The sequence below is a fragment of the Emericellopsis cladophorae genome (genome assembly GCF_022114955.1).
Source record: "Emericellopsis cladophorae strain MUM 19.33 chromosome Unknown NODE_5_length_938552_cov_118_678949, whole genome shotgun sequence".
In the NCBI taxonomy this organism is placed as follows: Eukaryota; Fungi; Ascomycota; class Sordariomycetes; order Hypocreales; family Bionectriaceae; genus Emericellopsis; species Emericellopsis cladophorae.
This window is the reverse complement of record NW_026250930.1, coordinates 200623-223001: the sequence shown is the minus strand read 5'-3', so window position 1 is coordinate 223001 and position 22379 is coordinate 200623. Positions and strand designations below refer to the sequence as shown.

General features: G+C 57.1%; 12 protein-coding genes across 12 annotated transcripts; 4 read left to right on the top strand and 8 right to left on the bottom strand.

The window, feature by feature from the left end:
• Positions 1-146: 146 nt before the first annotated feature.
• Positions 147-1476, bottom strand: J7T54_004616 (PesA; the record flags this gene model as incomplete). The annotated part of the gene is made up of 2 exons (XM_051503289.1): positions 147-1169; positions 1219-1476. The coding sequence occupies 2 exons, from the start codon at positions 1474-1476 to the stop codon at positions 147-149; spliced, it is 1281 nt and encodes a 426-aa protein (XP_051364926.1).
• Positions 1477-1855: 379 nt separating this feature from the next.
• Positions 1856-3354, bottom strand: J7T54_004615 (plasma membrane protein Pth11-like protein; the record flags this gene model as incomplete). Its single annotated transcript, XM_051503288.1, has 3 exons — positions 1856-2483; positions 2549-2940; positions 3004-3354. The coding sequence occupies 3 exons, from the start codon at positions 3352-3354 to the stop codon at positions 1856-1858; spliced, it is 1371 nt and encodes a 456-aa protein (XP_051364925.1).
• A 1169-nt stretch (positions 3355-4523) lies between these two features.
• Positions 4524-5029, bottom strand: J7T54_004614 (uncharacterized protein; the record flags this gene model as incomplete). The annotated part of the gene is made up of 3 exons (XM_051503287.1): positions 4524-4786; positions 4848-4948; positions 5019-5029. The coding sequence occupies 3 exons, from the start codon at positions 5027-5029 to the stop codon at positions 4524-4526; spliced, it is 375 nt and encodes a 124-aa protein (XP_051364924.1).
• A 413-nt stretch (positions 5030-5442) lies between these two features.
• On the top strand, positions 5443-6462 carry J7T54_004613 (uncharacterized protein; the record flags this gene model as incomplete). The annotated part of the gene is made up of 5 exons (XM_051503284.1): positions 5443-5683; positions 5742-5867; positions 5926-6050; positions 6105-6189; positions 6242-6462. The coding sequence occupies 5 exons, from the start codon at positions 5443-5445 to the stop codon at positions 6460-6462; spliced, it is 798 nt and encodes a 265-aa protein (XP_051364923.1).
• A 172-nt stretch (positions 6463-6634) lies between these two features.
• On the bottom strand, positions 6635-8227 carry J7T54_004612 (uncharacterized protein; the record flags this gene model as incomplete). Its single annotated transcript, XM_051503283.1, has 2 exons — positions 6635-7956; positions 8017-8227. The coding sequence occupies 2 exons, from the start codon at positions 8225-8227 to the stop codon at positions 6635-6637; spliced, it is 1533 nt and encodes a 510-aa protein (XP_051364922.1).
• A 2559-nt stretch (positions 8228-10786) lies between these two features.
• Positions 10787-11968, top strand: J7T54_004611 (uncharacterized protein; the record flags this gene model as incomplete). Its single annotated transcript, XM_051503282.1, has 3 exons — positions 10787-10933; positions 10991-11484; positions 11539-11968. 3 exons carry the CDS (start codon positions 10787-10789, stop codon positions 11966-11968), a joined length of 1071 nt encoding a protein of 356 aa, XP_051364921.1.
• Positions 11969-12377: 409 nt separating this feature from the next.
• On the top strand, positions 12378-13838 carry J7T54_004610 (uncharacterized protein; the record flags this gene model as incomplete). The annotated part of the gene is made up of 1 exon (XM_051503281.1): positions 12378-13838. The coding sequence occupies one exon, from the start codon at positions 12378-12380 to the stop codon at positions 13836-13838; it is 1461 nt and encodes a 486-aa protein (XP_051364920.1).
• A 193-nt stretch (positions 13839-14031) lies between these two features.
• Positions 14032-14766, bottom strand: J7T54_004609 (uncharacterized protein; the record flags this gene model as incomplete). The annotated part of the gene is made up of 1 exon (XM_051503280.1): positions 14032-14766. The coding sequence occupies one exon, from the start codon at positions 14764-14766 to the stop codon at positions 14032-14034; it is 735 nt and encodes a 244-aa protein (XP_051364919.1).
• A 418-nt stretch (positions 14767-15184) lies between these two features.
• On the top strand, positions 15185-16043 carry J7T54_004608 (NADH:ubiquinone oxidoreductase; the record flags this gene model as incomplete). Its single annotated transcript, XM_051503279.1, has 3 exons — positions 15185-15302; positions 15759-15883; positions 15939-16043. 3 exons carry the CDS (start codon positions 15185-15187, stop codon positions 16041-16043), a joined length of 348 nt encoding a protein of 115 aa, XP_051364918.1.
• Positions 16044-16491: 448 nt separating this feature from the next.
• J7T54_004607 (N amino acid transport system protein-like protein) lies at positions 16492-17967 on the bottom strand (the record flags this gene model as incomplete). Its single annotated transcript, XM_051503278.1, has 2 exons — positions 16492-17155; positions 17225-17967. 2 exons carry the CDS (start codon positions 17965-17967, stop codon positions 16492-16494), a joined length of 1407 nt encoding a protein of 468 aa, XP_051364917.1.
• A 1186-nt stretch (positions 17968-19153) lies between these two features.
• Positions 19154-20521, bottom strand: J7T54_004606 (uncharacterized protein; the record flags this gene model as incomplete). The annotated part of the gene is made up of 2 exons (XM_051503277.1): positions 19154-20216; positions 20271-20521. The coding sequence occupies 2 exons, from the start codon at positions 20519-20521 to the stop codon at positions 19154-19156; spliced, it is 1314 nt and encodes a 437-aa protein (XP_051364916.1).
• A 1293-nt stretch (positions 20522-21814) lies between these two features.
• On the bottom strand, positions 21815-22093 carry J7T54_004605 (conidiation-specific protein 10; the record flags this gene model as incomplete). Its single annotated transcript, XM_051503276.1, has 2 exons — positions 21815-21916; positions 21971-22093. The coding sequence occupies 2 exons, from the start codon at positions 22091-22093 to the stop codon at positions 21815-21817; spliced, it is 225 nt and encodes a 74-aa protein (XP_051364915.1).
• Between the last annotated feature and the right edge of the window lie 286 nt (positions 22094-22379).

The following is a 22379-nucleotide window of genomic DNA, read 5'->3' as shown; positions in this document are numbered from 1 at the left end:
GGGCGCTCGGGGTTTCCTAGAGCCAATGAACAGGGCGGAGGGCGTCACCCTCACTTGGCCGGAGTTGCAAAAAGCGTGAGGTGTCTCCCGGAAGTACAGACTGTATGTGTGCTTGCACCGCATCGTGCGGGGAGACATTTGTCGTGCTACAATGCCACGTTGCGCTTCTGAAACTCATGCAACTGCGCAAGGGCTTGTTCCTTGTGGTCCGTCATGGTCAAGGCGAAGATGAACCCCCATCGTGGCGCCAAACCGCCTGCCAGCTTGGTTGCATCAAGTCCCAACTCTCTGTCCTGCCCGCACATGATGGCCCCGGTTCCTCTGCTCGAGTCTATCACTTGTTGGGCACGCGGCCTTCTCACCGCATCAAAGGCCTTGAATGCGGCCGCCACGTCTGATGCACTACGCACTTTGCTGAACAAGGCGCCTAGTATCATGGCGTCCTCGAGAGCCTGGCCGGCGCCAGCACCCTGCCATGGGGTCGTGGCATGAGCTGCGTCGCCAACAATGCAGACATGGTGATTGGCGTAGGTGGGCGTCGATTTGTGCTCCCACTGCGACCAAGCTACGGGCTCTGCATCGTCAAGAAGTAGCTGTTTCACCCCCTGGGCCACGGGGATGTCGGGCCAGTTCTTGAACTTGGCGTCGAGAACATCCTTTGTCAAAGGCCGTTTTCGGTCTGTGGGATGGTCGTGCTCAACGGCTGACACGACGACTTGCACGAGCGAGCGGTCTTCCAGGACATCGTGCATGATGAAGGCGCCGTCGCCCGCCCACCCATATTGTCGATCCAGCTCAAAGAGATCCTCACCCAGGGTTGCTTTCGCTTTGTCTAAGGAGACCAGCGCCCTCGCATCCCAAAAACCCCCGGGCGTTGCTGCGTGCTTGAACGCCTCTTCCCCAAGCACATGTGACCGCACTGAGCTGGAAATGCCGTCTGCGCCAATGACAGCGTCGAAGGTGAGCACTGTGCCGTCGGCGAATGACACTGCTACACTGCCGTCGTCTTGAGGGGTGATTACATCAAGCCTCTTGTGCGGGTGTAAGACATGTTGAGGCAAGGGCGCCAGAAGCTCGCGCAACAGAGAAGCACGGTGGAAGATGATGCCTGGATCCATGCCTGCTCCTGCGAGGTCAAAGACCAGCGTTCCCGCTTGCTCACCCGAGCCCTGGAAATTTTCAGCTCAAGACCTCACTATTCGTTTCGAACCGACCTACGACCATGATCCTCGATGAGTTCATCGGCACGCCGCCTGCTTTTCTCATCGAGTCCTCGGCCGATGGGGTGATCTCTCTCAACGCCAGTTGAGCGTTGGCAGATAGGCCTATGGCCGCTCCCCTCTCGGAGAACTCTGGTGCTGACTCGAAAACGTGCACATCGAGATGAGGCGATTGAATGAGAGCATTCGCAACGCCTGCACCGGCGAGGCCGCCACCGATGATGCCAACTCTTAGACGACGAGTGTCGCTTGCCATGTTGAGCTACTGTCGATGAAACTACAGTCCTTGTATGGTGTTGCTGGTAAGAACAGTACGTGGACAGCCAAGGATTCGTAGCATCCAGCGGGGCCCTCTGTTTAGAACATGCTGCTAGGATGCACTTCCTCCGGTTGGTGACGCAAGGAGAGTCCAGGATCTGCAGCAACTAGAGCAATGCGCCTTCGAGGCGCCTCCAGCGAGGCAACGTTGCGGAAAATTACGTGACCAAGCGGCCGCATCGTACGTGGTACTTGCGCATGATTTCCTCAATGACTATGGTATCTCTATACGCTCAAAACATAAAAGCGATACTCCGACCACTCGCGCCACATACAAAATCTCAATACACATGATACACTCCCCTCATTTACGTCCATCAAACAGGAGAGCCGCGAAAGTCCCTCGTATGGTGCGAGGGAGGTGGCGGCGCGAGGAACTCCTCATTGACATCGGGCACGCTGGGACCTCGCGTCCTCCAGCTCGAGTCAGTGGTGTACGAGTCAAAGTTCCTTGGATCCTGTTCAAGGCGGTTGCTTCCGCGTGAAAGATTGGAGATCAACGACGGATGCGCCGAAAGCGCTGAGACGGCCGACACGGCATCGTCCATGATGGGCTCACGGCTGTTGCGTGAGCTGTCCTCAACGTGGGCACGGCCTTGCAAGCCGATATCACTGTCGTCACTGTGGCTATCCAAATCATGGAGGCTGTGCTTCATGTCCGCTGTGCGCTCGTAATGTGCGCCGCTGTTGGTAGTGTGCAGAGACTTGCGCGAAGACGATGAACTGAAGATGGTGCGAGACTTGCCAACAACGTTGTTGACGGACGACGCCTTGAAGATGAATGACAGACTGGGCAAACAAGCGGCGACAATGGCGACGCCAGACTCGACGAGGCCCCAGTAGAGATAGAGGGTGATGGTCAGGATCTCGTCCTGCGTGGGGTCGAATCCCACGTTGACGGCCTGGGCTGTGAAGTACAGGCGGCAGAATGAGGCACCCAGGGTACTATGCAAGCGTCAGTATCACATGGCGCAGCAGGACACGAAGAGCCATGAGGTATTGACACGTACCCTGCTCCCAGCAAGAAGATGGCACTCGTCGCCAGCTTTTTGGCTCTCGGAAGTTGGAGCTTCCAGATCAGGGGAACCGGAATGAGGATGATGATGGCGTCGGTAATGAAGTCGGAGATGCAGAAAGCGTAGATCATCAGCATGGTGTCGACACACTTCTCGACCATGGCCATAGTCGGGCCCCAGATGACTCCAAAGTCTGTGCCGCACTCAAAAATGGTGCCGAAGCAGAAGGCGATGGACCACAAGACCATGAGCACCATCAAGGCCCTGAGGAACCATGAGATTGCTCCTTTGCGATCCACCGCGAAGATGCGATGGTAGAAGAACAGAAAGGAAAGCTTGCTGCACCCCAAGGCGAGGGGTAGCATGATCGTGAAGCCGTATTCAGTCTTTATTACTGCGCGTTAGTGATCTTGCGCCTTACGAAAGTAGCAGCGGGGGGAACTGCTTACCCGCGCCATCAGCGAGGTCTGGTCTGTTGCCAGCGTCAAGGGGTTCGCCGTGAAGCCCTGTGGGAATTCCAGTCTGTACGCGACGGCTCCCTTTCGCACGCCGTGGATCACCAACACACTCATGGCGATAGTCAACGCCGTGGCCGGCACGAGTAGCCAGTCGTCCATCCTGAATGTGCTCCCCTGCCACCTCCTTATGCCGAATCGAAGAGCGACGCATACTGGGGTGAGGACGATGAAAGCTATGCTCGCTGCGAGCAGGTGTTCTGGCTTCTGATAGTACGCTTGGGGAGCGAGGGCCACCAACTCGGGCGGCGTAGGCCCGCCTCCTGGCTGCTGCGGCTGGCTCATGGTCGGAAGATGGACGAATGTGAGGGTTCGACGATGACCATAATCTTTGAATTCGACGCGTGATCCAAATGCCCCCCAACCAATGAGAGGGCTTCTCGGTCAACGAGAGTGAAAGTACAATGCTTTGCAATGCTAGACTCGACCAAAGGAAAGGGGTAGCGTGTCGTTTCACGAAAGTATGAGAATAGAACAGCGGCACAGCTCGACTAGTTGCAGAAAATGGCAGGTCGCAATTACAAAAGGCAGGCACACATACATGTACGGCAAGGGACGTACGTATACGCGCAGAATGTCGACGCTCGCTGGATAGAAGCCGCCTCCGCCTGCGTGCTCGCTTGACGTGAGGGTGGCGGGTGGACGGCAGAAGAACCCAGCAGAGGAGTGTCCGAGCGGCTAAGGATTCCAGGTACCTGAGGATCGTCACAGGAGGGCTCAGGTTGAGGATCTGACGGAGAAGGCGCGCCTGGCTGACCACTTGTGGCTCCGAGTCTGGTCATGCACTGCAACGTGCAACATTCCCGGCCGAAGTTCCTATTCAGGAATGTCTCGAGGCTGGTTAGCCCGTCTTCGAGGAGCTCAAGAGGGTGTGGTGCAGTAGTACGCGAATCTACCACTGATCATCCCGCGACAAAATGGCATTTCAAGAACAACGACCGCCCTGCTGGGCATGAAATACGACGGCAATGACGTCGTAGTGAAGGATGGAGACACCTTCGCGCAGATCAACAATGCACCTGCATACTGCAGTCTGCACCCCACTCTCAAGTCGCTCAGCGTCGACGCTTGAAGTTGTTGACTATCAAATGTTCCGACGCTCAACGGACGGAGTATGATTGACAGATCGACTCACGGACAGGCCGACTGGGGACGATCTTTGGTCGGTCAAGGCCGCCTAGATTGTCATCAAACGCTCAGCTCGCCCGCCTCAATCACCTAAATGGCTGGAATCAACGTTTATTGCCGTGATCAGTCCTGAGTTAGAGCCTTGTCTGGAGTTGAACGTGTGATCTGCGCAAGAGCACCCATCCAGGGTTGGGTACCATCCTTCGCTCACGTTCACGTCCGCATGCCAATTACGACGGCGGATGCAATTGGTAAGATACCCAACATTGCAGCTGAGGACGCTCAAAATAAGTATTCACTACGGCATTATCGTGATACCTATCTCTCTAGAAGAGACGCCCCTCTTCCTTGACACCTTCAGGCGACGGACGCACAGAGTTCTTGAACAGGCGTGCTTCTCCCTTGGCGCCCTGAGCCGAAGGTCTGTCTCGCCTAAAGAGACGGGCCTCCTCATGGACGCCCTCTGCCGAGGGCCGAACGTCGTTCTTGAACAGACGAGCTTCTTCTTGCACACCCGCAGAGTGGGGTCTCTCAGCATCACGCCTGAACAGACGTGCCTCTTCTTGGACACCTTGAGCTGAAGGTCGGCCTGCTAACATTGTGTGTTAGTATCAAGTGTGTGGGAACGCAAATGAAGTAACAAAACGTACCATTCGGGACAGGGCTGGCAAAGGCAGAGCCCAGCAGGGCCGTGAAGGCGGCAATCTTGATGAGCTGCATGGTACCTTGTGAATTGGCAATAGTAAGACAACTGTCGTAATGTGGATTAGAGGCTTGTGTGATCTCTGATGAAGAAGAACTCTCACGTCTTGGGCACTCACAGTCCGTTCATGTTTCTTATATGCTGTTTACCCAGTCTGTCATGAGACAGAGCTCCTCCAGGCTGGTAGCAAGACCACGCCACGCGCGGGGTCGTTGATATCACACCTCGCTCGCTTGCCTTTTGGAAGCGGTTCTGTTGCCTCATCATTCCATCAGATGCTCATCGACTACCGAGGGAGACCCTGCATGCATGAGCAAGCTGACGATGGTGTTGTCGATCACGGGCGGGGCGACCCCCGGTGGCACCCGCAGAAGGGTGGTATGATGTTGTGCTCTTATCTACGACCGTAGACTATACTCCGGTGTTGAGCTGGGTCGTTCTCTGGTTCAGCAGATACTGTGCTCTAGTCAAAACTCTCCATCCTCCACTCTCGCCCTATCTTTGACGAGAAGCATTGCACACTGACACGGCATTTTGTGAACATGAATCACTACGAGGATCCCTCAAGAAGCGCGAGCCTCAGCGACGATGAAGAGTCTCAACGCCTCATAGAGAAGCACGATCAACCGGTGAAGCTTCACAGCCGCGGGTCTTCAATCGTGACCTGCAAAAGAGTCTACATGGTCCTACTTCATGGCATAGTTTTGATCTTGGTCGTGACGCTCTGCATGGGCATCGATTCTAAGGGGCCAAACCCACGACCGACAAAAGGCGCATCATGGTGTAATCTTGCCGGTCTGTATCGACTTCGCAGAGCCTGAAGCTGATGGATATAAAACAGCACCAGTCCGAGAGCACATTGAGCATGAACTCAATGCTGGACACGCAACGGATCACCACAAATACAGCCAATACTCAGGTTGGCCGTCACCAAAGCAAGACGAGGCGTGGGATGACTTGATGAGACGTAAGACTCTGCTTCCCTAGGATTATGATTTTAATGCAACTGCGCTGAAATCACCCAGCTGTCTACTTCAATGCTACCCGGGACGAGTTAGAAAAGGCCGGCGAGTCATTCGAGAACATTGCTGAGCTCGAAGGCGGAGGCTACCCAGCAAGTCTGGGAGTGTACCACGAACTTCACTGCCTGGTACGTTTAAAAAAGCACCAGGGCACTGGGATGGTTGCCTGCTAACAATGACAGCGTCAACTCCGCTTCTGGTTGTGGAAAGATCGATACTACGGTGATCTCACAGAGGCGCAAGACGACTACTTCCATGGTCACCTGGGTGAGATCAAGACCAACGTGAACATCTTTCAGAGCTGTGCTGACAGATTCAGATCATTGCATCGAGACATTGCGTTTGACTATCATGTGCAACGGCAACCCGGCCGTGTACTCTTTCTACTGGGACGACCCAGCGGCTGACCACCCTGCCACGCAGTCCAACTCGGAGAATGTGTGCGCCAAGTGGGAGTCAATCGAAAACTGGGGTTACGAGAGGAGGATTTCGACGGACCCTGACATTGTCCGACCTTCCATGGACGAGATGATGCAGTAGTTTGATACTGGAGAGGTCCTAATGTACTGTATCATAGTAACACAAATGCCCGAGATGTCCATCACCTAGTGCGCAAGATTGGCAGGTCTAGCGGAGGCACAAGTCGCGGACAAAGAGACAGAATGGACAAGGTGTTGCGGCAGAGTTTCTTTATGTCGTGGAGATCTTTTTTTCACTTTGTTTGGCGGATGATCTGAGGCCTCTTCTCAATGTTGATCCACATATCCTCAAAGTAGCTGACGCCCCCCTTGACCAGATACCTGGCAGGGTTCTTCTCGTTCTTGACCCTCGGCTTGAACGATCGGAGGAAGACTAGCGGGCCCTTGAAAAGCTCCATCATGGCGATATCCTTGCCGAGGCAGGACCGCGCACCGTAGCCGAAGCCCATGTTGTACTTCTGGAACTCCTTCGCCTTCTCCTCGTCCAGCCACCGCGCGGGACGGAACTCCTCCGCGTCGGGCCCGTAGATCTGCGGGTCCCGGTGAACGAGCCACGGGTTGCACGTCACCTCGGTGCCCTCGGGGACAAACTGGCCAAAGAGCTCGAGACCGCCCTTGGGGGCGAGGCGGGGGAAGATGTTGGGCGCCGACGGGTTCAGTCGCATGCTCTCGCGGACGCAGGCGACGTAGTACGGGCAGTGGGCGAGCACCTCGTCATACTGCGGCATCTCCGACAGCTTGCCCTCTTTGGTGACCTGGTCAATCTCGGCCATGAGCTTCTCGTACACGTCGGGGTTGGAGAAGAGATGCAGCATCAGCGCCTGGAACGATGTGCCGGTCGTGTCTGCGCCGGCGAGGAGGACGAGGAGGATCTCGGCCTTGAGGTAGTTGATGTCGAGAGGCTCGCCCTTGTCGTCGCGCGCATCTATGAATGCCTGCAGGAGGTCGACACGGCCGTCCGTCGTGCCGGCCTCAATGTCCTTGAAGCGCTGCGCGATGAGTCGGTCACGGAAGCGCATCAGCGTGCCGATGCCAGAGTCCTGCTCGGGGCTGGCGACCAGGTACTTGCCCATGAACGTGCTCTTGACCCAGTTGGTGAAAGGGTACAGTCGCGCCATGATGCCAAAGGGCACCAGACCATCGTGGAAACCCTGGATCAGGCCCTCGACGTCCTTGCCCTGCTCGATGAAGCCAAAGGGCGCGCCAAAGCCGACGGACGAGATGACATCGTACGCCATGTAGACTGCCCAGGGCGCAAAGTCAAAGTCCTCGCGCGACTCGGCAAACTTGCGGCCGAGAGTCTCGAGCCAGCGCTGAATCTGCTCGTCGACAAGAGGCTCCATGCGCTTGATGTTGGTGAAGCTGTACGGCGCCGCGACGAGCTTGCGGAACTTGGCGTGCAGACTCGCCTCCTGCATGTTGAACAGCGACTCATCCTTGCCGAAGCTACCGGTGATGTAGTGCTGGGACTTGCTGGCCTGGCGGCTGTAGATCAAGGGGAGCTTGGTGGCATCGTTGACTAGGAGCATGGTCGGGGTGATGCGGATGACGGGGCCTTTTCCTCGCTGTCAGTTGCTGCTCTCTTCATGGTCGTTTCCATGGTGGTACTACTCACCATGCTCCGCGTGAAGCTTCTGGTACGTGGCGCACTCATCTTCCTGGACATTGTGCCATGCGATCCAGAGCCGCGTGACACTGGCCCAGAACGAGCCCGGGAACTTTGCCAACGGATGGAAGAACCTGTAGTAGACAACCTGGTAGAGGATGGTGCAGGCCACGTAGCCGATGCAGGCTAGGGCCAAGTTCTGGACACTAAGGATTGCCATGTTGTCTCGGCTGACTCAACTGAGTCACACAGCAGTCACACAGCTGGTCGAGTGAGAGAACAGCACAAGTTTCGCCGGTGAACAAAAGTGAGTGCAACAAGATGTTGTGTGGTCCCTTTAGGTTCTGACGCAGCATGCACGTGCTCTCTCTCATAAGGAAAGCCAGCCAGTCCCTTGGCCCAACCCCCGGGGCAAAGTCTTTGCGTGGAAGTCTCCATAACTGCTATCGCCGACACGCAATGGCCAGGGTACTGCTGCTGGAGGCAAGGTTGGTGGTATTCCTGGTAGAGGCGAGGAGCCTCCGCATCCGGTGCATACTGTTCAAGATCCTGTTGGTGCAGAGCCAACCAGCGGCGGAGCCTCTCACGACATGGACAGAACTACTTGTGCTCCACTTCTGGTTGCTTGTCGCGTTTCCCCTCTTGGCCTGGCGGATACGGCCGCCCCTTGGAAGAATCAATGCGAGCAACAAGCCGTGCTTTTTTGCATGATGGCGTCGCGCACGTCAAGGCGTCGCTCGCAGGTTCATCATTCTGGATCTTGTCATTTCTCTTTCCATCGGCCTCGGGTCGGATCACGCCCCAGCGGCCTCCTCTCGCTTACCCGTAACCGGGGAGGTCCAGCTGCTCCTCTCCGGAAGGTGTTCGACCAACGAACGGCCTGAAGATGGTTGCCATTGTGACCTGTCACTTATCAACACCGCGTGCGGAGCCTGATATGCATCCCCGTGCCCCCCGTGCCCCCCGTAGCCCCGGCACGGCTGGACTGGGCACCGCAAACGAGCGACCGTTGGGATCCGCCACGTCTTTATTAGGTACCCATAAATTACTCAACTTTGAAGAGAAAAGATGTCGCAGATGCTCCGATGCCAATCACGGACTGGCAGAAGATGCTCCCGCGCCTTGAAGATTTCAGTCTCCACCGCGGTATGTTGCAGATTCTGCATCTTCTCGTCACGTACGGAGTATGGATGGGTCCTCAAAGTCCCTCATTCGACGCGAGCGTTTCTCAGCGGGGCGCGGGATGTTATAGCCGCGCAAGTGATTTGTGGATGCATACGCACTACGTACAGATACTGATCTCATTCGCTTCACTTTGGCGTTCTCTGAGATCTATCTGGACAGACTGACGAACGCACGCACCGGGCCGTGCTCGACACTAGCTGCACGTGCTCTCGCCGAACTCCCTGTCCTCGAACAATCGCAAACATGTGAGGCTGAACGGCCCCTAATGATAAACTTCAGTGCTATCGAGAGGATCGTCGCGGTGCCCGTCGCTCCGTGCCGTTCGCTAGTTCGCAAACTACACAGGGGGGGGGGGGGGGGGTCAAGCCATTTCAAGGCTAATGCCGCTAAAACTAAGAGACGCCCGCAGTTTAGTCTGGTTCCAGAATGCCCTCCGGCCTCAATCTCGAGTCGTAATATTCTGAACTACGTGCCAAAGATAGAGTCTTGGCACAATCACCCATAGTCTAACTAAGGGTGCTTTCGACGCGCGCTGTTTGGAAGAGAGACATGCACCATCTTGATGGCGGCTGTTGGCGCTAGGATCTACGCCATAGTTGGCCACGACTCGAGAATGCGACCATGCGTGTTCTCATAGCATTGATCGGCGTGTCTATTGACCCTTTAGGAAACCAGTTCGAGGGGGCCAGTGTCGCAGTAGCGTGGGGCCCAGGCACGAGCCCACGACTTGAAGATTCGGAACGGGCAAATCATCACGCACTACTCGCAAGCGTGTCTTCACATTGATAGCCAGATACACGCCGTGGCGTAAGACCTTGGCACGGTACGTAGTGGGAAACAAACACTATCCGTCTGGACGTGAGGGCTTATGATAGGGACCATATTGGTGTTTCTGACATGTACTTCTCGAGACCCGGACATTTAAATCCTCCACGTTCCACCTCGGATGAGTACCGGAGTACGATGAGAGAAGAAGGAAATTGAATCGAGCCACCATCGACTTAGCCGCATCAAGAAAAGTGACAGGTCGATACCTGTTGGCCCTCTCTCGTCCAACCATTACATATCATGTGTCAGCTCATTAAGGCCATCCACAGCCAGCATCAAGGCCAAGCTAGGTGAGAGGCCTCGGCCGCAGCTGAGAGCCTGGACAGCCAAGACGGGGTGCCACATTTCGTGCCGCGTCGTGCTTGTCAGGTTGTCATTTCGACGGGCTCCAGTCTTCGGACCCGAAAAGGACTGATCGACAGCCTGTACTCTGTATGGATACTGTAGACGGCTGGTGGGACCTGTCGAACCGGTAGCTGGGTTCCTGGGGGACGTCGGCCGTCCGCAGGCTTGACAGCGCAAAAGGCAAAATGCCTGCCGACGTAGCGTTCAGGGGACAAGGCTGCAAATTCAATCATCATAAAGATGTGACACGTCTCTTGGCCACCCGGAGACGACGTGTGCTCCTTTTTGACCCAAACCACTCGTTCTTAAGCTTTCGTCGGTGTTGTTGTCGTTGTCGTTGTCGTTGTCGTTGTTGCTACCAGACTGTCATCAGTGCAGTTGCTCGCCTGCCCTCGTCGATTCCACCAGCGCGCCGGACACAATGGCGGAAACCCAGGGCCCTCTCTTGAACTCGGTGGCGATTGCGTTTGGCGTCATCACTTTCATCGCCATCAGTCTGCGGTTGTGGTCGAGATTCTTCATCGTGCAATCAGTTGGATCCGACGACTGGCTGATATGCGTTGCTGCTGTACGTGCATATCGCACAAAACTCTGCTGGTCGGTCCATCATCTAACAAGCTCGCAGTTACTGTCCTGGGCTTTCATAGGCTGTACCCTCGCTGCCGTCCAACATGGCATGGGCCAGCACTACGAGGCATTTGACAAGCTCGGTACCGAGAACAAGATTGCCTACTTCCAGATTGTGTGGCTGTCGTCCATCTTCTACAACGCTTGCCTCGGCTTCATCAAGATCTCCGTTCTTGCCTTGTACAAGCGTCTTGGGGATGCACGACTGACCAAGCTGTCCATGATCATGATTGGCGTCATCTGTTGCCAGGCTGGTGGGAATGTCCTGGCCTGCATCTTCCAGTGCGCGCCTGTCCAGGCAGCGTACGACGTGACCATCCTGCCAGAAGACAAAAAGTGCATCAACATCAACGCCTTCTACCTCGCGAATGCGGCCGTCAACATCCTCACGGATGTGATGACATATACCTTGCCGATTCCCTTGATCATCAAGATCCAGCTACCTCGACGTCAAAAGATTGGGCTCGGGGTGATCCTCAGCCTTGGACTCTTGTGAGTGTCCTGCTATTCGTTGATTCATCCAGGGTGAAGCTTACATTGTCACAGTGCCTGCGTCTCTTCCATTGTGCGCATCACCTACGTTCCTCCGATGCTGACATCCTCGGACGCGACCTGGGTCATTTCGGGGGCCATGTACTGGTCCGTCATTGAGACCAACATCGGCATCCTGGCGTCCTCGATCCCGTCCTTCAAGACTATCGCCACGCGGTACGCGCCCAAGCTGCTCGGGAGCTCGCACAAGTCCGGCAGCAAGCGATCCGGCTTCAAGATGATGAACATGGGCTCGAGCGGCAAGCCTGGCTATGCAGGGGGGACCATCAACGAACACGGCGTTGCAAAATCTCGCATGGAGACGACCGTGGGACGAGGGTTTTCGGGCGAGAACAGCGAGGAGGACTTGGTAGACTACACGGGGCACATCAAGGTCACTACCGAAATCACCCACACGGGGGACGACCTCGGTAGGCGGGAGTAAGAGAGACTTATTTGGAATGGCGTTAGTGTCTGCTTGATAGAAGTATCGGAATCTGTTGTAATTTTTGATCATTGCGTGCTTTGGAGCGAAGGGTTTCCTTCAATCGAGGCTGATACTCCTCACTCGTGCTGCTATCAAGAATGGTCGATGAGATGTAGTAATCGTAACGCGAGTCAGGGAGTACAGCGTGACTAGTTTAGAGCAGTTCTCGATTAAGTTCAATGGGGGAACTCTTGTCCTGTCGAATGCGTGGGGAGGAGTCTTGAGGACTGAAGCACAGGCCCCACCCAAGTGAAGGCATCTCCATATCGATAAGGAAAAATTTCCCAGTCTCAGCAAACAAGCATCTTCACCTCCCGCTCACGATACAATTAATCGCCATCTCGAGAACAGACCCCCAAGCGCAGCCATGGCGCCAATCGATACCCCAGAGGCTGTGAAGCCCAAGAAGGAGAAGAAGGACAAGTCGGCCAAGAAGCGCGCTCGGGAGGAAGAGGCTGCCACCGAGGAACGCAAACACAAGAAATCCAAGAGCGTCGCTGCCACCAGCCCCGAACCCGAACAAGCAGCCGATCCGACTGAGCACCAAGTCAAAGACCAGAAGAAACAAAAGAAGAAGAAGAAGGACAAGACTGCCGTCGTGGAAGATGCACCCATTGCCGAGACCCCTGTAGTGGAGGACGAGGCGGCGCAAAGGAAGCGAGAGAAGAAGGAGAAGAGGCGCAAGCAGAAGCTCGAGGAGGCCAATGGCAGTTCCAATGCCGCACCGCCCGCTACCGAAAACGACGCTCATCAGCCAGAAGACGGAGTCCAAATTGAGAAGAAGGACAAGAAGAAAAAGAAGGACAAGAAGCACGCCGCGCCCATGGTCGAGCAGCCGCAGCAGCAGCAGCAGCAGCAGCAAGAAGCTGCCGACCCCGACGCCATGCAAGTCGACAGCGACTCCAAGCCAGCCTCCAAGCCCAACAAGATCCACCAACCGTCCGACATTCCCTCGCATCCGCAGTTCCCCTTCTACCAGCAGACCGTCTCCCTCTACGAACCCATCTTCCCCAATGGCTGGGCCAAGCCGATCACAGGCTGCGAGTCGCAGCACCTCCGGCACCTGCGCAACCGGTACGTGCCCTCGCTCCGCGGGGTCCTGCTCGACTACGAGAACATCACTTTGGGCGAGGTGCCCGGACGCAGAGGGGCGGCGCGCGACGACGAGTCGCCCACGCTGCTCACCTCCAAGGCCGAGTTTGGCGGCGCCTTTGGCTGGATGACGGCCGACGTTAAGCTCTTTGTGCCCAGCCGCGGTGCCTGGATGGAGGGCAGCGTCAACCTGCAGACCGAGGGCCACATTGGCGTCGTGTGCTTTGGCAAGTTCAACGCGTCCATTGAGGCGCGCCGTCTGCCCCCGTCGTGGAAATGGGTCTCGGACGACGACGACAACAACGGCGTCTCGGACGAGACGGCGTCCGTCGTCACCGGCGCGGTCCCCGACGAGCACGGCGTCGTCCGCCAGATCCACAGCACGGGCTACTGGGTCGACGAGGCGGGCGACAAGGTCGCGGGCAAGACGCGCTTCCGCATACGCAACTTTGACGTCGGCATCAGCGGCGACTCGACCTACCTCAGTCTGCAGGGCACCATGCTCGACCGCGACAGCGAGAAGAAGCTCGTCGCGGCCGAGGCCAAGGACGCCAAGGAGCGCAGGGCGCGGCGCGGCGGCAAGCAACTCAAGCGGACGGTGCCGGACTTTAGCATGACCAAGTTTGACTACGTCGAGGAGGAGGGCCAGGACCAGCAGCAGGCGCACGACGTGCAACAGGCGCTGGAGTTACCAGAGGGGGCCGATGGGGGCGACTTGGCCACCGAGACGGAATGAGGATTAGGGGAGGGGGAGGATTGTGGAAGCCACGGCGTTGCGGTGTTTAGATTTTGGATTGATTGACTTGAGATTACTAACTCAGTTCTCCCATGAACGCCTATGAGCAAAAGGCAAGACAAGAAACTCCTCCCAATGCGAGACAAATTGGTGAATTATATGAAAGATGCGTTTGGGTGTAGTACAATGCACCTCAAGCAGCTGCTGCGACCGCCTTGACCATGGGCTCCCATGGTCTCGCCATGTTCCACAGGTATATTTCCCCGTTGGCGTGGTCGTCCGCCAGCCCCTTTACAAAGATGTGTCGAAACAGAGGCTCCTTTGTGAACAGGGGCAACACGGGCGCCACACTTCTGCGCGCCCAGTCGAAGCTCAGGGCCTCGCCCCATGGTGGTTGTGTGCAAAAGGCGTCGACCTTGGCCTTGTGAGCTGCGGCATCTCGGCCGGGGCACTCGTTCATGATGAGCTGGAAGCGGAGGCCCTGGATGTCAATGGCGACCCGCTGGGCCGACGACGTCCCCGACAGCGTCCACGTGTAGTCCACCTTGTCGCCCATGCTCTCCCAGTCGAACCACACCTGGGTCCCCTTCTCGGAAAAGTCCTCGAGGGTGAGACGGCCCTCGTGGTCGAAGCTGAGGGCACAGTGCTGGCGTGCCACGCCGGGCAGGGTTGGGAGGATGATGTCGCAGCTGCGAGGGTCCGTGCCGAGGGTGAAGCGCCCCGGCCGCTTGGGTGTCTGGTCAAAGGTGATTTGCAGTGCCTTCTGCGGGCGGCTGAGGATGAGGTTGGGCAGACGACTGTCTAGGTAGGGGGCGGATGTTGTGGCGACTGCTTTGAAGAAGTTTTCGGGCATGTTGACAGCCTTGTCCGCGTTGGTGCCGCGCGCCGTTGGGACCAGCCAGGCGATGACAGATTCGTGGCTCGTCATGATGCCTTGTGTGTACGTGTGTGTCTATTAAGTATTGTGCCGTGTCGTAGAGACTAGTGTTCTCAAAAAGAATGGCCGAGTAAAGGTAACTCTCACGGATGTGTGTGTATAAAGACAAAAAGTTGGGTACAGAAGGAAAGAGAAAAGAAGCACGCTGGTTATGACTTTAGAGTGATGGTGCTCGAAGATGAATTATATGCTCAGCGGAGGAGGTGAAGGTGTGAAATGGGAGGCCAGCGACAGCGCACACACGAGACTCCTTTTGGCTTTCATCGTATCCAAACAATGAGATCACAACAGCCAAAGCAATACGCGTCAGGAACACCTGTTTCATGTCGCTCAAATGTAGCTCGGTTGTGGCCAGCGTGAGTTGGCAGAACCGCACGCTGCTGTCCTCAGAATGAGCGCGTCTCAGCCAATGGATCTGGTCGCGACGGCCAATGCGCGTAGCAACATAGACCGCGATCTCAACGACGTGCAGGCAGACGCAGAGCAGTCTGAAGAACTGTTCAACGAGGGGTCATTGATTCTCGGAGGTGAATCGTGCTGAACCTCATGGGTTCGTACGCTGGCCGTTCGCTTGAAATGCAGCGCGGCTACACTCAGCTGGGACGCGTCGGGCCACCTTCTTTCCTAGGAACAACGAGATGCCATTATAGTTGTCAGAGCTATCTCATTAGAGAGCCGATAATTGAGAGCGGGTGGTACATTGCAGTCTTCGTGGCAGCACTTGGAAGTGAAGCTGGCCACGATGCCAAGCTCATGCCCAATCCTCGACGCCTGTGCGGTTCATTGCCCACTCCTGCCTGATGACTAAGGCACCCACACCCCCCCAGTCCGCGAACCTCGCAAACGTTCAATCAATTCGAACCCCAACACGACAACGGTCAATTGCCACACAGCACAATGGGTTCCTCGACTGCGACAAACCTCCCTCGTACGTTGCATGGCCCTCGCGTCCGCAGGCGCACTTTTTGCTGACCCTCTTGCAGCCGCCACGCGCGAGGAGATGCGCGAGGCCCGTCTGCCTCTCGCCTACCGCGACAGCTGCGCCAACCTCCTGATTCCCCTCAACAAGTGCCGCCGCGAGACGTGGTACGCCCCGTGGAAGTGCAGCGTGCGTTCTCCCCTTGCCTCCGGCCGGTCCCGTCGTAGTGGACTGACAGCAGCAGGATGAGCGCCACAGCTACGAGAAGTGCCAGTACGACGAGTTCAAGAAGCGAGTGGCCAAGATGGACGAGCTACGAGAGGCCAAGGGCGGCGAGAGGAGCAATTGAGACAGAGAGAGAGAGAGAGAGAGAGAGAGAGAGAGAGAGAGAGAGAGAGAGAGAGAGAGAGAGAGAGAGAGAGGTGTAGGACCTGTATATGTACTGGGATAGACGCACTCGGTCGGTCAATTGAGCGTGTTGCTGCGAGTGCAGTGGAAGGGCCTGTTCGCCATGTGCAACGTGCTGTGAGCGATGGGTTAGGAAGCGAGCGACGAGCGACTGATTACGCAGGACCGAGGACCGGACCAGTCGTTGTTCTAGCCGACGCCGTGGGCAGGACGCATATCGACATTCGACGGACATCATCAAAACGGCCACAACCCACCATTGCCTGGAGGGGCTTTTCGCGGGACTACGCCGGACATTGACATGCTCGGAACGGCACTATTTTCTACTCAAGCAAACGGTTGGACTATTCGAGAACGCTTATATACAGATCCATGTCGACATGCAAATTCTAGAAAATGGAGTTGTCCGCGCAGGTAAAGGACCCGTCAATGTCACCGTCCCCGTTAAAGATCTCCAGCAGGCCCTTAATGGCCGTCCAAAGACCGGCGCCGTTCATAAAGAGGGCCTGGCAGATGATCAAGGCGTTGACAACGGAGAGGGCGATCTTAGTCGGGGTGCTTAAGTAGCGACCCTTGTTGAGAAAGAACCAAAAGACGGCCGAGATGCCAAAGGTGAACCAGGCGATAAAGGTGGCGGACGAGATGGACAGGATGGAGTCAAAGATGGGGACGGCGTTGGCGATGACAAAGGCGACGATCCAGAAGGCGGTGGCGGAGCCGACCCAGACGCTCCACGACTTGGCCGAGTTGTCGGTCATCTGGTGAGTGCTCTTGAGGGCGCGCATGCCGACGACGTACAGGAACTTGACGGCGGTGTGGCCAAAGACGAGACCGGTGCCGAACAGCGCAGGCAGGACGATGCCGTAGGCGATCTTGGCGGGGATCTGCGGCGCGGATCCGAGGGCCGGCGAGGCGACGTACTGGCCGGAGAGGCAGTAGATGGCAACGGCAACCAGGAGGTACAGAGGGATGGAGAAGGCCTGGAGAGCGGCGAGGCCCCAGACAAAGTCGCGGGAGGGGTCCTTCATCTCCGCCATGTACGAGACGAAGCCACTGGTCAGGAAGTGTCAGCGCATTGCACACCAACTTGCGGTCCTCACGCGGAAGAGGAGCAGTACTCACATGTTACCGGCATAGGCATAGCAGATCTGCAGACAGGAGCTGAGGCCCTCCCTGAAAGTCGGGTTGCCCACCACCTTGACCTCCTTCTCCCAACCCTCGGGGGGCACGCCTTTGGGATCGGCAACGCCGAGAGAGATGATGACGATCATGATGGCGGCAAAGATGCTGATGGTGGAGGGGATGCCAATGTGGGCGACGAACTTGAACTGGCGCGGGAGGCAGAGGAGCCAGCAGACGATGGCGGAGATACCGATCCAGCCGACGGTGCAGATGGCGTGGTCGGAGATGCTGTTGAAGGCGACGGAGAGGGTGACGGTGGCGCTGGCGCAGGAGAGGCAGAGCTTGATCATCATGCCGATGGCGACGACGATCTCGAGGGGCGTGCCGCCGACGACCTTGGCCATGTCGACGACGTTGACGACGTGGGGGTACCGGCGGTAGAACTGCAGCAGCTCGTAGGCGGTGTAGGTGGAGAGCAGGCCGAGGCCGACAATGGTGATGACGCCGGGGACGATGCCGAGGACCTGCAGCTGGGCGGGCAGGGAGAGGATGCCCATGCCGACCTGGTTGGTGATGAGGACGAGGGCGGTGCTGCCGCGGCCCATGTTGCGATAGTTCTTGCCGCCCTCGGAGAAGGCGTTGGCATCGCCATGGGCGGGCGCGACGCCCGCCACGGAAATGTCCTCCGTCGAGGCGCGCTCGGGCAGCTGAGGCTTCTCGGACTTTTTCTCGCGGCCAAACATGGTGGTTGCGCGGTCTTCTTCTCTCTTGCGTGCCTTTCTTCTCTGTTCCCAAGGGAGCCACGCGTGAGATGGGAGGGAGCAGAGGTACTATTTGTATCCAAAGATGGAAGATGGAACACCAAAGGAACACCAAAGGAAGCAAGCCGGCAGGGGGAGGCACACAAAGGGTCCTGGGGATAGAGGATTTTGCGTGTGGATTATGGGGTGGGCGATGTGGGAATCTGTTAATAACAGTTTTTGCGTCGGTGGATGATGAAGAGGGAGAGGGAGAGGGAGGGAAGGAAAAAGAAACACCCAGGGACATGGAATGCAATCACATTGGGTGCCGTATCGTCTGCTATTTAGACCACTACCCTAGTGCGTTGCGCAACGTCAGAAATACTCTTCTTGCTACGTATGGACGACGACTCGAGCACGATGATCGCTGAGGCGTTGTGAATCTGACGATGGACGTCGGGACTTGGAAGCAAGCCTTTCCTTGGCTGGCGTCACTGTGTGGAGGGTCCTGCGATCTGCCGCCCGCAAGGAGCCCTGCCCTGGCCCTTGGGTTCACACACGGGGCAGGGCAGGCAGGGTCTTGCTGCGAGTCTGAGGCTTCGAGCACCCAGACTGCGATTACGATTACTGGGACTTGCTTGCCGGATGATTATTTGCAATGATCATGTTGCTCCTGTGGTTCCCGCTGGCAAGGGGCAATGAATGGCCACCAGCCGCAGCAGCGACGCCTTGGACGGTGCTCGGGGTCCAAGTCGAGCTCCGCATTCGGACTAAGCTTATCTGCTCTCGGTGATCAAGGCCAGAGGTCGACAGGTCGACCCCCCGATCCCGTATGCAGGTAGATGTCAGTGGCCCAGGGCGGGGCGGGTGATAAGAACCTGGGCGGGTGATGACCATGGCTTGCGGCTGAGGGCTGATCTTTGGTGATGACTTCATCGTGACACAGAGGTTCTTCTCTACGATAGCTCGCCCGTCCACCTCGTGATATCTCTGATACTTTTGGAAAGCCAAGGCATCCTGCGATATTGCGTCAATCCAGTGTGTCTCACTGACGGCTGCCGCCATTGGCACGGCCACACGACCCCAGACACCATTCCGCCCGAGTCAGTCTGTCAGACGGGCAGGCATACAAAGAGAGATGGATGCATGGATGTGTGTATCATCTTCATAAAGCATCAGGCAAAATTCATTAACTCATAACCCCATTCCGACTTCTATCAGTCGTCTTGGCCCTCATTGGCCGCATTGGTATGCCCCTTTCGACATCATCGTCTGCCGACGACAACCGGGACGGTTCTCCCCAACCGTAGTCTTGCGACGTGTTGTTGACACTGCCGTCGGAGAGAATCAGCTCCTGCGAGGCAGAGCGGTCATCACCCGACGCACTGGGGTTTCTGTACGTCACATCATTCCCCGACACCTCAATCGTCGTTTCGGCCAGGATCTGCCCGTCTGGCGACAGGGGCGTCTCGTCAATCCCACGCATCGGGCCGCTTCCACCTGCACGCGACGGCGGGTGCTCTCGACCGTACGCGTCTCTGTAGCCAGTGCCGTTGCCGTCGCTGTTGCTGTGGGAGGAGATTTGCACAAAGTGGCGAGGCCGCAGGGCGGCACTGGGCCGTCGACCACTCGCCGGATGACCGCCCGGACCACTGCGTCGTCCCGAGACCACCTGCGCCGAGCCGAAGCCGCCGTCCTTGGAGGTCGAGGGCAGGTTGGCCACGTACTTGAGCGCCGACTCGGCAATCTTGTCGAGGACGGACTTGAAGTCGTCGAGGAAGATGGCGTCCGAGGCACACTTGAAGACGAGGGCGAGCCGCCAGTACGGGTTGATACCGCTCTGGGCCGACAAGAGCGCGGTGGCGACGACGTCGGTGATGAGGAAGGCAATGGAGAGCAGCATGCACAGCAGCATGATGCCAAAGCGGGGGCTGGTCCGGACCAAGCCGACGATGGAGTACTCGTAGTTCTGCCGGATGACCAGCACCAGCTTGACGGTCGTAAAGATCCACCACGGGTCCCGGGCGAGGGGCTCAAAGTAGCGCGTCCAGTCGAACCAGCCCTGGCCCAGGTGGTTGAAGTAGGCAAAGTTGGCGTAGACCTCGAGGACCCAGTACGGCTGGACAGCGACGAGGGTGAAGATGAAGAAGCGTCCGCCCCAGCGCGGCAGGAAGGGCTTGATCTTGATCCACGCGACCACGTTGTGGACGTTGTAGGAGACATACAAGGCGACGGCTGTGCTGCTGAGGGTCCTGCGGTGGTCAGAACGAGATTGGCCCTTCTTTTTGTTGTATACAACAACTTACCATCCGTAGGCTGGGTCTCGGGCGAAGATGAAGAACCCGTGCCCCAGGGCCAGCACCAGCTCGAGGAGGATGAGCTTGTGCAGCAGGACGTTCCGCCGGTAGTTGCAGAGCACCGTCAGGAGAATAAAGACCAGCGCGCCGACGTTGAACCCTTGACCCCACGCCTCGACAATGATCTGCTCACGCGTGTGGATGGTGGTGGGCGCCCCGTCCCCCGAGGGCTGCGGTAGCGTCGGCGCCATCAGGTCCATGTCGCCCGCGTGCGCGCGGTCACCCCTTTCTTTCCCTATGAGAGAGCTCTGTACTGCGCAACGCAGGCGAGTTGCTGTCGAGATGGTCTGGGGAGCGACAGCGGGTGCTCTGAGACATGGCAGGCATGCGCTTCCGAGTGGAATCTGGGGTCAATGGCAAGTTGAGGGAGGGACGGAGACAAGGGGAGCGCGCGGTAGGTGCATCGGGCCATATTTGACCATCGTTGAAGGATTGGACTGGCTGGGCTCGTGCTTCCCTGGTCAAGAGTCAGACGGACGGACGGACCCCAGGTTCTGCTCCTCGGGGGATGGATGGATGGCGGGTGTGGGTGGAGTCCTCGCGTGGAAGAATGCATGATGCTCGCAGCTGTGCGTCTTGGCCACTGGAGAGTTGGGCGAAGAAGATGCAGCAGAATCTAGACTAGTTAGGGATGTCGGTGGCAGCCACCAGGCGGTCCAGGGGCATGTGCGCGGTAGGTAGCCTTGCCATTGAGCATGAGCTGAGCCTAGTCAATCCTGATTGCCATACCGCGTTTGCACGCTGTCGCCGCTACAAGGTCCATGCCACAGAAGTCGTGACAAAGAGCCCGTGTGTCGTCATCTGATCCTTTGCAGTCTGTGGGGCGTTTCCGGGGCGAAGGTGGACGGATTGCCAGGCGGCACAGGCTGCCGGATTGCACTGTCCGCAGCGCGTCGCATCCGGCTGATTGGCCCCGATGCTGCTGCCTTGACCGCCCGCGACCATGTCGGGCACACGGGGCTGGAAGGCTGAAGTGAAGCTGAGGCCAGATGGAGCGATCGGACTCGATGCTGATCAGTTTCGAGCAGCCAAATTGGGACCTCTGTACGAGTAGATGGGTGTTGGTTGGCTCGTGGCGCCTCGAGGTTGGTCACACGATCAGCCAAGCCTCAGGTCGTCGGAAACGTACTTCTGCACTTTGGGCGGACGAGAATAGTGAGATTCCAACGGGTCCGGGTATCCGTTTTGTCTGTAGGGTAGGCTGTGCCTAGCATAAGTGTTGACTTGATCAACGCTGGGCTACATACGCTTACGGACTATTATTTGGCTACATATTTACACTCATCAATACTCGATGACAGAACATACCGGGCCAGACATCAGATCCTCGAGTCGCACCGCTGAGTTAACTGATGTCACTGTAGACCACATCTCCTACCATGGCTGGTAGCAGCCTGTCCGAGGAGATGTGACAGCAGCTCAAAGGGCCACGTATCACGGTTTGATTTCTGCGTGCAAGTTCATCTTCGAATTGTATTGAGTTACGAAAAACCCTAGGAGCTCAATCCGCCCTTTTTACCGGCCTCCTTGGCCTTCTCGCTGCCTGGCTCGAACGAGCCGGACGAAGCCTTGCCGCCCTGGGACGCAATGTCCTTCTGCGAAAAGCGTTAGCACGATGAACTCGTTCTTCTTGGCGTGAGAAGACGCACCTGCTTGTCGGCATCCATGCTGGCAAAACCACCAGCGTGGCTGGCCTGGCCCCCCTTGGAGGCAATGTCCTGGACCTCCTCCTTGGAGCGGTTGGCAAAGTTACCGGGGTTGCTGTCGGCCATTGTGCGTGCTTGGTTCGTACTTGGTTGGTAGTTGCGGGGTTATTGAATTTTTAGGTACTTTTTGGTAGGATTGTCAGGGGAAGAAGGCAAATGTACGTTCACGGACGTCTCGGTGCCTTCTTATAGACGTTGAACTGGCATCGCGATCGTGCACGTCATCTGGGCAAACAAACGATGCTGAGATGACGAGACAGCTGTGTCATCACCAACGATCCCCGCATGACGAAACCTGGAGGAAAAGAAAGGAAAACCCTTGACAAGGCAAAGAATTAAATGCGAGCCTGGG